The following is a 13,848-nucleotide window of genomic DNA, read 5'->3' on the forward strand; positions in this document are numbered from 1 at the left end:
AAAGGGAACCTTCTGAAATTCCACTGAAGCCATTAAACTGAGATCATCAAATATATTTCAAAAATCACGTCATAAAACTGAAGCTTAAATATTGCAGAAACTCGAAGAACTTTTGTGATTTTGACTCTATCTATGTATTTATGAAAACCAAAGACCCAAAACCTCAACCTAAAATTAAATTGTGGGCATAAACAAATACTTGGTTAAGCTCATGAAACACATTATTACGTGCCTTCATGTTCAGTTGAAGGTATCTGCGATCAGAAACTTTAAGTCCTGTTAAGAGGGTCTATTTTTTTTCTGTCTGGCTTCAGCCAGAGGAGACATAAGCATACTCAATCAACAACTCTCTAGTTATAGACCCATGATATTCGATAGCACCAATTTTAACATGCTTAGAAATCTCATTAATCTCACTGAGGCTGAGAAGTTCAGTAAGATCCCCTGCATACTTGAAAAATTGAAGCAGAAGCTGAAATAATTTCAGCAGCAATCCACAAAGTAAGCATGGTAAATTAAGGCCGTTTATTTAGCAAGTGTTTATTGAGTGCCTACTGTGTGCCTCTATCTCCTGGAACGATAATACATATTAGAGCTAAAGGAATATTCTGTCAGCGATCTAGAATGTCAATGACAAAAGAAGAAGATACATTGGATGAAAAATAGAATAATTAAAAAGTACAATCTTTAGCAACTGCCAGTAGCATTTAATTTAGCAATTTTCATATAAAATCTCTCAATTGAATAATAACCTACGTGTCAAGTAATCTATACATTACTCAAAACGTGCAGCTCTCTAAATTTCTCAGGGCTATTAGTTTTCATGAATCAAATAACAGCATGAGAGATTTCACTGGTACCACCTAACTGTAGTGAAAGCATGCTGAAGTCACCTTTATCCTATTGTGCGTGGTTTCACTAAAATTTCCTAAGCCCTAAAATGAAGATTGCAGAGAGTAAACATTATCTACAGTAAGTTTAAGAATAATGTTCTGAATATGGCCACTAGAAATAAAAAGGAAAAGTGGATTATTCACACTGAAATATGTCATTATTTAATATATTGTCTTCAAGAGAGCTTTGAAGGATATAAAAATTCATGTCATACTCCACAGTAAGGCAGAGATGATGCTCCACCAAAGGGGAAAATTCATTTTTGCTTCAGTGAGAAAATTACATTGTGATATGAAATGAGTGTTAATTGTTCAGGTACATTCATATCAGTTACTATGCTGCCTAATTCTGTCATTTTTATTTATCCTTACATTCATTTTTTAGTACTTTATATCTTTATTAATCTTAATTAATCTCAGGAAATCTGAATGAAAATTCCAAAAATACAGATTATGGCAACTTCTCTCTACTGACATATGATATTGGTTAACTTGTATGTTTCTTAGATTTTGGTTACTTTATCATGCAATAAAAAAAATGAGAGTTTGAATCTCAACCCCATAATTTTTTATGTACCTTTGAATAAATCATTTAACCCCTTCAAGCACTAAGTTTTTTGTTTTTGTTTTTTTTTAAGCACTCAGTTCTTATGTACATGCACAAGGATAATCACAACTCCTACCTTACACTGTTATTGTGAGGATCAAAATACATAACACGGCTAGCATTGTTGAAAGATACTAGACGCCAAGCGCCATTTCATATATTAGCTCACAAACCTCAAAACTCTATGAGGTAGGTATTATTAGTATTATTATTACTATCTCAATTATTTTCCAGATGAAAGAAAACAAAAAGTTTAATAATTGCTCCCCAGGACATGCAGTTAGTCGCACAGCTAGGAATCAGAACCAAGGCTTTCTGGTTCCAGACCCTGCACCTTCACCACTATACTCAATGTCTCTGTACCCAGGAGCTCTCTGCAAACCATTTAAAGCAATGCACATGTATTAGTTGTGCTGCTGTTCTCATCACTCGTAGTCTCCACCCACACTGCCTAACCTCAGAGTATCTAGGATTTTGCCTTTCCTGGGTTTTAGGGGTTTTTAAATTTTATTTATTTATTTATTTGGCAGAGAGAGAGCACAGGTTGGGGGAGCGCGAGAGGGAGAGAGAGAAACAGACTCCCCACTGAGCAGGGAGTCCAACCAGGACTCAATCCCAGGACTCTGGGATCATGACCTGAGCTGAAGCAGATATTTAACCAATTGAGCCACCCAGGGGCCCCTGTCCTGGGTATCTTACTAGGCTGGCTTGCCCTTTCACTCATCACTGCATGGACAAATCCAACGTGCAGCCCCAGTGTCTCCTGATCACTGCAGCTCAAGATAATTTCTGTCCTCTGAGCCCTAGTAGCGATTTTTCCCCCAGATTTACTGAAATATAATGGATATACAACATTGTGTAAATTTAAGGTGTACAACATGATTTGATACATGTATATTAGAAAACGTTTACCACCGTATGTTAGTCATCACATCCATCACCTCACATAGTGTGTGTGTGTTTGTGTAGATAGAACATTTAAAATCTACTCTCTTAGTAACTTTCAAGTGTATGATATTACATGTTGTTAACCCTAGATACCATGGTACACATTTTTAGATCCCCAGAACTTACTCAACTTATAAATGAAATCTGTACCCTTGGACAGATCATTTTTTCCTCCTTTTTCCTATTGTCCAGCTCTTGGCAACCACCAATCTACTCTGCCTGGTGGCAATTTTTACCTCTATTATGGCTCTTAATATATTCTACTTGTTACAGTGAATTTCAGACTTGTTTTGTTTCCTTCATTAGACTATATGCTCCTTGAGGGCAACATCCAGCTCTGATTTCCTTTGTTCATCTCCACATGCCACAGATATCTTCATGTCTTCTGCAAAAAATATTTTCGAATGATTGGATAGATGAACATTCAATATTATTTCTAGAGCAAATAGCACAATTATTACTAAGAATAATGACTGAATAATCATGATAAAAAAATCACAATTTATATATTTTTTAAAAACCCGTATTTATATAAATCTATAGTATCAAGTAGATGGAGACATAGTGGATATATGATTTTTCAGCATCCAAACATACTTCTAATTTGGGAGAGAAATTCAAAAATAAGTAGAAGGCGGAGCTTCATTTTTCACCACTAACACCAAAATGAGGTAGACATTCCTCATCTTGTCATTCTAACGCAATCAGTTGACTCTAAGTTCTACCTTTCCATTAAGCACTTTTCTACTTATCATAGGTCCAATTATTTGCAACCAGGTATATCTAACGAATACAGCCCAAATAAGTGGTTTGAAAGTCTTGCTTAATCGTTATGTATTTTTTAAATTACCCAGTGCAAATCTTTTAAGTGTTATATATTTGTCTAGTAATTGGAGTAAAAACAAATATAAGACATCTTTTAATTACATGAGAAAGTCTATGTATGTTGCAATCTATTTTTATGAGAAATACGGCAAAGAGGACAAAGAAGTGTAATTCTGAGTAATTATAAACTGTCCACATACTATGTTAGATAACTGATAATAATGCAAGTGATGCTATAACCTGTCACTTAAGTTAAACACTTACCTAGTAGAAGTACATATAAACCTAATGAGGAATCTCTTAATCAGAAAATGTCCCAAGTGAAGCAACATTGGATCCACAAGATACCTGAGACATCAACTTTTTTTTTAAGATTTATTTATTGGAGAGAAAGAAAGGAACAGAGAGTGAGCGGGCATTGGGGCAGAGGGAGAGAATCTTCAAGCAGACTCCCCCCCTTCCTCCCCACCGCCCCCCACAGCTATTTGGAGACTGACCTGTGGCTGGATCTCACAACCCTGAAATTATGACCTGAGCCAAAAACGAGAGTCAGACACCTAACAACTGAGCCACCCAGGCACCCTGAGACATCAGCTTTGAGATGCTCCTATTCATCAGCATTCCAAGGACCAAATCACCAGATGAATATTTACAATGTTAAGTCTTCTGGTTGTAAAACAGAAGACACTCTATACAAAGTGTTCTGTGGCTTTGATTCCAACCTCTTGGTCTGGCATCCCAGTACTCAGTATTTTTGGACTCCTGGCTCTCTTCAAACCGCAGTACCTCAAAGGGCAGCCTGGGTGGCTCAGCACCACCTTTAGCCCAGGGTGTGATCTGGAGACCTGGGATCGAGTCCCACATTGGGCTCCCTGCAGGGAGTCTGCTTCTCCCTCTGCCTGTGTCTCTGCCTCTCTCTTTCTCTCTCTCTCTCATGAATAAATAAATAAAATCTTAAAAAAAAAAAAAACTCAGTACCTCCAGAACTTGGACCTACTATGCCTATAGCAGTACCTTGTGTATCAATCTAATTTGATCCTCTCCCCAGAGGATCCTCTACCTTCTAAGCATAGCACATAATACATAAACTTAAAGAGCTGTGCTTTGACGACTTTAAAGAAGGAGAAAAGCAATAACCTAGTTTCAAGGTGAGCAGTGTTATTTTTCACCAGATTTAGAAAACAGGCTAATGAATTTCTGTGCTGTGCACACAGTAGGCACTCATGTATATTTTAATGGATGTTTCTCTTTTTTAAAAAACATTTTATTTATTTGAGAGAGAGCACAAGGAGGGGAGAGTCAGAGGGAGAAGCAGAATCCCCACTGAGCAGGGAGTCAGGACAGGGCTCAGTCTCAGGACCCTGGGATCATGATCTGAGCCAAAGGCAGATGCTTAACCAACGGAGTCACCCAGGCGCCCCATGGATGTTTCAAATAGGAACCATTCTGCCAAGAGTAAGCAAAGAAATGTTTCTTCTTTCCAAAATACGAACCATTTTGCCAAGAGTAAGCAAAGAAATGTTTCTTCCTTAAGCAAAAAAATGTTTCTTCCTTACTCTATCTAAGAAAGCTAAAATATAGTCTATTGAAGGTAAGAAAATAAATTTACCTTTTCATGTCCTCTTCTGGCCCTTGGATCCACTTAAAATATGTTGCTTTTTGTATATATGGTATTTTGTACTAACACAGGTTAGAGTAAATATTTTGGCTAATTAGTTCTCCCTGTAGTTTTGTTTCACACTTCTCTAGCATTTTTTTCTTTAAAACATTTTTAAAACCGGGCATGATTTTTCAATGGGATTCTATTCCCATCATATGTTTTATTTTTTTTTAATTTATTTATTCATGATAGACACAGAGAGAGAGGCAGAGACACAGGCAGAGGGAAAGCAGACTCCATGCAGGGAGCCCGACGCGGAACTCGATCCCAAGACTCCAGGATGGCACGCCCCGGGCAAAGGCAGGCGCTAAACCGCTGAGCCACCCAGGGATCCCCCCATCATATGTTTTAAACGAGCATCCTAACTTTCCATACTATATCAAGTATTTACATGGTTCAACAAATAATTCTTATTAAATTTTCTCAAATGTTTGGAGTTTTCAATCTGAATATCTTTGTATTAATCAAATAACTTTTCATTATTTTTCTGAATAACTTTCACTGTTTGCTCTTAAATCTCATTTTATTTCCTAGAATCTCTTTTAAATCTACCAAAATTCGTGTTCCATTCCATTATTATAGCTTTATAACTTTATATAAGTAAATGTGGCACATTTGAACTTTCTTAAAGATTCTCTACAGTAAAAATAAGACTCTAAATTATCTGTCAAATCATTTTCAATGTTCTGCTCATTGTAATAATTAACTAGAATCATTTTCCTCCAATCTTTAAGTACCTCTCTAATCCATATTTTCTTTCCTGTTCAACAAGCTGCCTTAACTCTCACTGTGCTGGCAACCCTTCCAATCTATTATCTCTTTCATAATTTGACCTCAACGTATTTTTCCAAACATTTCTTCCAGTTAATCTTCGGGAAACCTTTACTCCAAACTGGCCTCGCACTGTTTGCCAAATATGCCATGCTCTCTTCAGCCCTACAGCTTGGCACTCACTCTCCTCATCCCCATTGCTTTTCCCAGCCTTTTCAGAAAAGCCAACCTGTAACCTTCTCTTGCAAGTTGTTGGACAGAGCCTTGGACATTTTACTTTTATTCTCCAACTTCTCCAACTCCATCTTTCTGTTTTCCTGTCATTCTTTTCTATGTACTCTAAAGACTTCTTGTTCCAGATCATGTTGAACAAGCCTCTTCTTCCCCTTCCTTGATGTTTTATACACTGCTTAAGTCCAAACTTTCCATTATTCTTACTTTTTTGCTAGCCTTTATCATGGTTTGCCTTTGAGAGATCATTATTTTTTGGCGATTTCTTTCTCTCTGTTCCTCCATGAGCATCCTTTGGGCATATAACAAGTGGACTAATCTTCCACATGAAATATCTGGGTTACGTTTTTAGTTCTATACTATTACTTCCTGGGCCAATAATAGAATGGATCTCCAGAAAGAACAGACATTCAGTTGCTGAATGGAAGAAATGTTTCCTTCCCTATTCAAAAGCAGCTCTTCTGACTAATTAAAGAAATATGTCAAAACAGTTCCCAAGAAGAACCCATATGTCAGCCAAAGAATTAAATATTTTGAAAATGAGAAGAACCACTTGGTCTATTTTTCAATAGAGATTGAGAACAAAGGAAAAGAAGAAAGAGCAGGAATAAATCAGAATTCAAGCTGAAATAAATATAGAAATCTCTAGTTGCAATGAAAGGGGAAACCATGTAAGCTTAGGACTCTGGTGAAGCCCTATGACATTATGTTTATAATTAAGGTTTTAACTACATTCCTAACACTTGCCACCAGCCTTTACCAAAACCAAGCTCTCAAAAAGGAAAAATAGGACATAAAAAGGTGCTGGAATCATGGGCAATAGACAAAGCCTTTTGCATGATACAAATACTCTTCTTTAAAATAGTATGCTTCAAAAATAGTTGGGTGGATGGATACAGTGAGCACTGAAGATGGCAGTATTTTGTGAGAATGGACTCATAAACTACTAAGCACTATCCAAATATAGGCTATTTATTACCATTTCACAGGAATGTAGTTATGTCTTACCCACTGCTGGGTAACAAATGGTATTGTGTTCCACTACTTCTTCCAAATTTCAAATGACAAAAGTAATTAGGGGAAAAAATAATACAGGAAAGGATTTATTTCTCTTCTTATATCCATGTTACCCCCTAGGGAACCCAGGTCCTAAACGTCCAAGTAGTAGGAATGAGAGGTACTCAGCAGCAGAATGCTATCACAATTTGGCTGTGTGCCTTCAAGGATCCAACAAAAATACGTGTTTACAGAAGTGGAGCAGCTACTCAGCTAGTTTAGATGCCCACTCTTTGAGTACTCAAGATTTTCCATTTTCCTTAGTCAACCACTTCTGCAATGTATGAGAAGGATCAAACTAAAGAGTAAAGGCACATACATGTTTTGGGTCCTGAGTTTCCCGGAGACAACAACACCACTCTTGTACATCTTCCTTATAACCTATCAGAGCAGTTCTGCAATTTAAAAATCAGGCACTATCACAATGTTTCCATCTTTGGGTTGTATGCAGAAATGGTTAGAAATCCCTCATCATTGATTAATTCAATAAATACTTGCTGAAACTGTATCACAGTTGATACTGTGGGTGTCAAAATGAATAAGACAAATAACAAATGTCACATACTTATTATTCTCTGTCTCTGTCTCTCTTTCTCTCTCTCTCTCTCTCTCTCTCTCTCACACACACACACACACACACACACACACACACACTGCCATGAGTAAGGCTTATTACTTTGTAGGCTGTAGGTACTCACTATTAATTTCCTTCCTCCCTCTTTTTTACCTTACAGCTCTATTTTCTCACTTACCATTTTATAGGGGACAAACAATTCTGTAATACTGTGATATTACATATGATATGATGTGAAATGATGTGCTGTGATATGATATGACATGGGAGTGACAAAAGCATGTGCCATGTTAGCTGAATCCTAGGCAACAGTATGCCTGGTGGACACTGGCCAATATAGAGGAATAAGAAGTAATCACAATCCAATGGATTTGTATTTTAAGAAACACAATAAATATTTCTTCTAGAATCTAAACCAGCTGATAAAAGAAAAGATCATGTCAATTTAAATGGGAACTACTATTACTAATTGCTTTACTTAAAAAAAAAAAGGTAGCAGAAGAAAATGCAGAGCAGAGCAACTAATTTTTACTAACAACCAAATGCAAAAGAAATTCTAAATATCTGTCAAAAACAGGGCTAAGTGAACTATTTCTGAAGCAACAAAAAAGACCCCTGAGCAAGAAATTTTATAATCATCCTCTTTCTAGGTCGGAACTCTGTTAGAATAAGACAAAGAAAAATCTGGACCTGGAGTAAGAGGAAGATGTTAGGAATCCACACTGACAGAGATCTGGTTAACAAACAGATGGAGAGCCAGAGTAATCAGATATCACAGAAAAAGGGGAATAAGTGAAAAATTATGACTAGAGTAAAGGGCGAAACATTTTTTTGAACACCCATTAGGTTAAGTTAGTAGAAAAGAGAAAAGAAATTCTTAGGATATGATAAAAGAAAGAACCATTTTTCATATTTCTCCACAAGAAAACATTCAGTATGCTTTGACAAATTAAATTAGATATTTTAATGTACCTGAATAAATACCAAATGAATTCTGGAATTTGAAAAATCCTAATGCTCATTCCATACAACACAGAACGGGGAAGGAGGAACAAGGAAGGCTGCCATATAAAATAAGTAGCTCATTTTAGTTTTCTTTTATTAAGCATAAATAAAAGGTGTCTTACAAGTATATAGATAGGATCCAAGAAAGCTAGTGGAGTATTTGTTTATTATTATTATTATTTAAGAAATAGAAAACCATCATAAAGAAAAGATCTTAGGAAGTCTACAAATTTCATTAAAATATAATTGGACTTGCAGGAACAATTACTGTGCTGTACTGTAAGGGGAGCTGTTGGCACATAAGAGCAAAGTACACGTATGAGCTCATCTACCAGCCTAGGCAAGACCCACTTCCAGCTAGAAGCAGTCATGTTTCAACACCTCCGATTCCCTAATGCTGACAAGCTAAACAACTTGTTTTGTCTCTGGGAGCTCTTCTCTGGTGATTAACAGCTTATGGTGCATACTAATTATATGAAAGTACAGTATTGAAGAAGTAGTGTCCTATTTCCTCTACCTGCAGCCTTGGTATGTCTTTGAATCTAGAAAGATACTAGGTAGAGCCACTGCAAACCAAATCCAAGAGAAATATTTCCCTCCCCCATGGTAAACAAATATATCCCCTTCTACTTTTTAGTATAACAAAGTTCACTGACAACAAACCTCCTTTAACCTCTGGGCTTCAAACCAAAGAGAATTACAACAATAAAGTGAGTGTTTCTAAGGCCTATAATAATCATATGGATAAATCTGCAGCAAGAGTTCGTGAATTAGTAACTATCAGTGTCCTCAATTCCCCAAGTCCCATGTTGAAAATTTACCCCAAATTGTCAGTTCTTAGGAACTGCACCTCAGATTAAAATCTTCTCACCAGGGAGTCTATGAGAATTTGTTCTTGTGTTTTAAATCCTAAGTGCTTGCTAAACCGCCAACACTGCAAAATTAGAGACCATTAAACAATATAAGGCAGCAAGTGATTAAATCTACCAAATACACATTCAAAGCAGCTTAAGCTACTTTTTAATTAAAAATAAAATATCACTGGCTAAATTCAGATGTCTTAGCTATCCAGAAAAAGTTAGAAGGCTGTTCAAAATGCAAAATGCTGCTGATAAGGCCAGATAGAAAAGGAGAAATGAGAAATAGGGTAGGGGGTGAGCTGGGGAAGCAGCTCCTCTCCCTCCCCAAGCCCAGGGGGGCAAGGCCTTGCAGTGCTGACCCGGTTTAGTCAGAGGAATAGAAGGGGAGTCACTGCTGCCCTAGAGGGTAAGAACTCCATGTGGCTGCTGATTAAATAAGCTTTATTAGCCAAGGCCTCAGAGGAGACAGGGTGTTCCACCTTCTTGGCAAGGGGAATGAGTTGAGTAACAGCATGGCAGGAAGCTCCGGCAGTGGAGATGTATAGATGGCCGAAGGAAATGTTAGTGCTATTTTTAAATATAGCTTGAACTAATTGATAAACAGTTCTCAAAATAATTATTAGCATTTGGGGAAGGAAGCATGGGGGCTTTTGAGTTAGCAGAATTGCTTAAAACTGAAAGAAATTTTTACTGTAAAGTTACAAGTACATAAACATTGTAGCTTTAAGTTGTTCCTACTTGTTTAAGGAAAAGAGAAAGGGCCAGGGGGCTTAGTCAACGTTGGGCAGGAGGCCAAGAATCTGAAGATCAGACTTAAGGCTGGGATGATATCATTCACTCTGAAGTCTTGATACTCTTTCTAAAGCATGAGAAAATTTACTGGTAAAACCTTACCTCACCCACAGTTTTCTTATTTTTAACTCTATTTTTTTTTCTCTCAAGAATAATTTTCTAAATCTGCTTTCTGCCTTATATGTAAATGTTATGAATTTCCATTTAGCAGGCGACATGGTCTTACCTAAAAAGCTTGCCCTAAAGTAAAGCACAGGCACTTGGTAGCTACAGGAGTACAAGACATGATACTCATATTTAATCACTTCGCTTCCCGTTGTGGTCTCAGTCTTTTCAAAATCATCCAGGGGTAATTCTAAAGCCTCCTGAAAAAGAGCAAAGCAAAAATAAAATGTGTTTATCAGTTAAAATTTTTAAAAATGGACATTAACACAGAAAGAGAAAGAGGAGGATTTCTTCTGGCAAAATAACAGTTAAATAAATATAGGACTATGAGGTAAGGAAAAGGGAGTTTCCAACATTAATGTTTAACGTTTGAGTCCTGGGTAAATAGTAAAACCAGAAAACATTAGCATTAAGTAATTCCAGATTGTTTTTGAGAGACAAAGCAGCTCTGGGTAAAGAAACAGGAAGGGAAAAAAAAAGCAAAAGATCTATTGCAACAGCAACACTGAAAAATCTTTACAATTTTAGCAACAAGACGATGGCTATACAAGCTACCTTCTTCCCTACCTGTGAAAGCTAAAAACATCCTAACAATTGAACAAGAGGCTGTGAAATGTCCCTGAAGATTCTATTGTACTTGCCAAAAGATGATTCATTGTGTGCTGAACAATTCCCAGTTCCATTTTGAATAAGAAAGTTATTGTGCAAGAGGTTGAGTTTGTTAGGTACATTTCAAAACCTGATATGAGTCTGTTTTCTTTATTATTGTGCTATCTGTGGTATATTTCTACAATAAATCTTGATATTTATAATAGATGGCAAATATTAATGCCAACTTAAACACGGTTTTTGTAAGCAAAGATGGTTATAGCCAGTTCACTTCTCACTAATCATTCTTTACTGGTGGATTTTTTATTATTATTATTTGTGGGTGTTTCTGAGGAATTTATCTTAATGTTTGGAAGCAATTAATTGGACATGTTGAGCCAGAAGCTAGGTTCATCCACACTCATTTATTTGAGTTGAAGAATTTCCTTTGAAATTAAATTAAGTAAAAGAAAAGCAGGTTGGTTTGGCTCATTTCTACCTCTCATTAAAGCAGTAACAACAATAAACAATTGGAAAGAGTTACAGGAAAGATTTCAAACTTTATCAATATGAAATAAGGTTTCCTGTGGAGATAAGTAAAGCCACAGACTACTCTCCAGATCTGTATCTGCTTTACTAATTCCCCACTCACAGTCAATTCATTGGGGGAGATATTACACTGGATAAATCACAACTGAAGATACTTACAAAATAGTTTTCACTAAACTCCAGTAAACACTATCAATTAAACACAACAAATTAAATAACCAGAGAGAAATCACTGGAATATATATTCCAGATACAGAAAGTTAATGCAGTAGTGAGAAAGAGATTTTTCTATTTTTTTATTTGAATTTTCATTAGGCAAATTTACCCATATCTCCTTTTGAAGCAGTTCTTCAAATCAAATTCTTTCTTTCTGGTCAAAGATTAGATTGTTTAGCATTTAGAATTTCCTTTCTTTTTAACATTAAAAGCAGTATGTCTTTGTGAAAAAAAAAAAAATCATTGCAGGGGCACCTGGGTGGCTCAGTCAGTTTAGCATCTGACTCTTGATTTCAGCTCAGGTCATGATCTTGGGGTTGTGAGATCAAGCCCTGTGTTGGGCTTTGTGCTCAGGGTGGAGCCTGCTTAGGATTCTCTCTCTCCCTCTGCCCCCTCCTCTTGAAAAATCACTGCAAATACTGTACAAGTACATAAAATAAAAAGTGAAATAAATTCCCCTCATCCCCACACTTCTATACCTCAGGTATGTAACCATTTTTAACAGATGACTGTATATTTTTCCAGACTTTTAGAATTTTTTGGCCAACAAACACATACAGACACATACATCCACCCATCATTAATTTAATCATGAAGTATAGGGGAGCCTGGATGGCTCAGTCAGTTAAGGGTCTTGATATTGGCTCAAGTCATCATCTCAGGATAGTGTGATTGAGTCACGGGTCGCTGCATGCTCAGCAGGGAGTCTGCTTCTCTCTTTCTTTCTCTATCTCTCTGTCTCACCCCCTACTCCCAGTCTTTTTCTCTTTCTGTAAAATAAATAAATAAATCTTTTAAAAAAGTAAAACCAAAAAATATTTAAAAATTCATCAAATACACAAAAATTAGAAACAAATAATGTTCAAGTACTTATGGGATATGGGAAAAGACATTCTCCTAAATTCTTGCGGAATATAAATTGATAACTATTTTTCTGAGGATTGGCAGTTATCGATTGATCTTTAAAATGCACATACCCTTTCATACAATATCCCCTTTAGGAATCTGTACCACAGAAAAAGAGATGTACTAGGATATATGTGCTATGATATGTATTGCAATATTAGTCGTAGTAGCAGAAAATTATAATCAATCTAAAATATCTAGCAATATTGAAATGTTAAAACAACAAACTATGGCATAGTCATGCAATGGAATATAGTGAAGTCATTAAAACACAGCAAAATATACAGCACTAACATGGCAGGACATGATAAGATGTCCATGAATGAAAACTGAAAAATTAAATCAAGGAATGTATGTGTATGAATTTTTTTTAGAGAAAGAGAGAGAGGGTGCATGTGTGTGTGCAAAAGGGGAGTGGGGGCAGAGGGGCAGAAGGAAGGGAGAGAGAGAATTTTAAGTAGACTCCTTCCTGAACAAGGAGCCCAAGGGGGGCTCAATCTCACAACCCTGAGATCATGATCTGAGCTAAAATCGGGAGTCAGAGGCTTAACTGACTGATTACATAAGAATGAAATCTTGACATTTGCAGCAACAGGGATGGAGCTACAGAGTATTATGCTAAGTGAAATAAGTTAGAGAAACACAAATACCATATGATTTCACTCATATGTGGAATTTAAGAAACAAAACAAACGAGTAAGAGGAAAAAAAAGAAAAAGGCAAACTAAGAACAGATTCTTAACTATAGAGAACAAACTGATGGTTACCAGAAGGGAAGTGGGTGGGTGGATGGTTTAAATAGGTGATGAGGATTAAGCAGTGCACTTGTTCTGATGAGCACCAGGTGTTGTATGGAAGTGTTGAATCACTATATTATACATCTGAAACTAATATTACACTGTAGGTTATCTAACTAGAATTTGAATAAAAACTTTTAAAAAATTGCTAACTTCCTCCTGAAAAAAAAATCTATCTACCCAAAGCAATCTACACATTCAATGCAATCCCTATCAAAATATCAATAGCATTTTTCACAGAACTAGAACAAACATTCCTAAAATTTGTGTAGAATCACAAAAGACCACAGAACAGAATAGGAATAGAACAGATAGAACAGAATGGAAACCCAGAAATACACCCACAACTACATGGTCAGTTAATCTTAAACAAAGGAGGAAAGAATATACAATGGGAAAAAGATG

At 36.4% G+C, this 13,848-nt stretch overlaps 1 protein-coding gene across 17 annotated transcripts in view; it reads right to left on the reverse strand.

The window, feature by feature from the left end:
• Nucleotides 1-13,848, reverse strand: part of ATG10 (autophagy related 10) — a 223,133-nt gene that overhangs the window by 76,720 nt on the left and 132,565 nt on the right. For all 17 annotated transcript variants that reach the window (XR_012015110.1, XR_012015115.1, XR_012015107.1 and 14 more), the window contains one exon: nucleotides 10,449-10,587. Coding sequence is in view for 14 of the 17 variants with exons in the window: in XM_072793207.1 (XP_072649308.1) it covers nucleotides 10,449-10,587 (139 nt within the window). In the remaining 3 variants the exon portion in view is untranslated. The remainder of the gene's footprint in view (nucleotides 1-10,448; nucleotides 10,588-13,848) is intronic.

Source organism: Canis lupus, chromosome 2 (genome assembly GCF_048164855.1).
Source record: "Canis lupus baileyi chromosome 2, mCanLup2.hap1, whole genome shotgun sequence".
Lineage (NCBI taxonomy): Eukaryota > Metazoa > Chordata > Mammalia > Carnivora > Canidae > Canis > Canis lupus.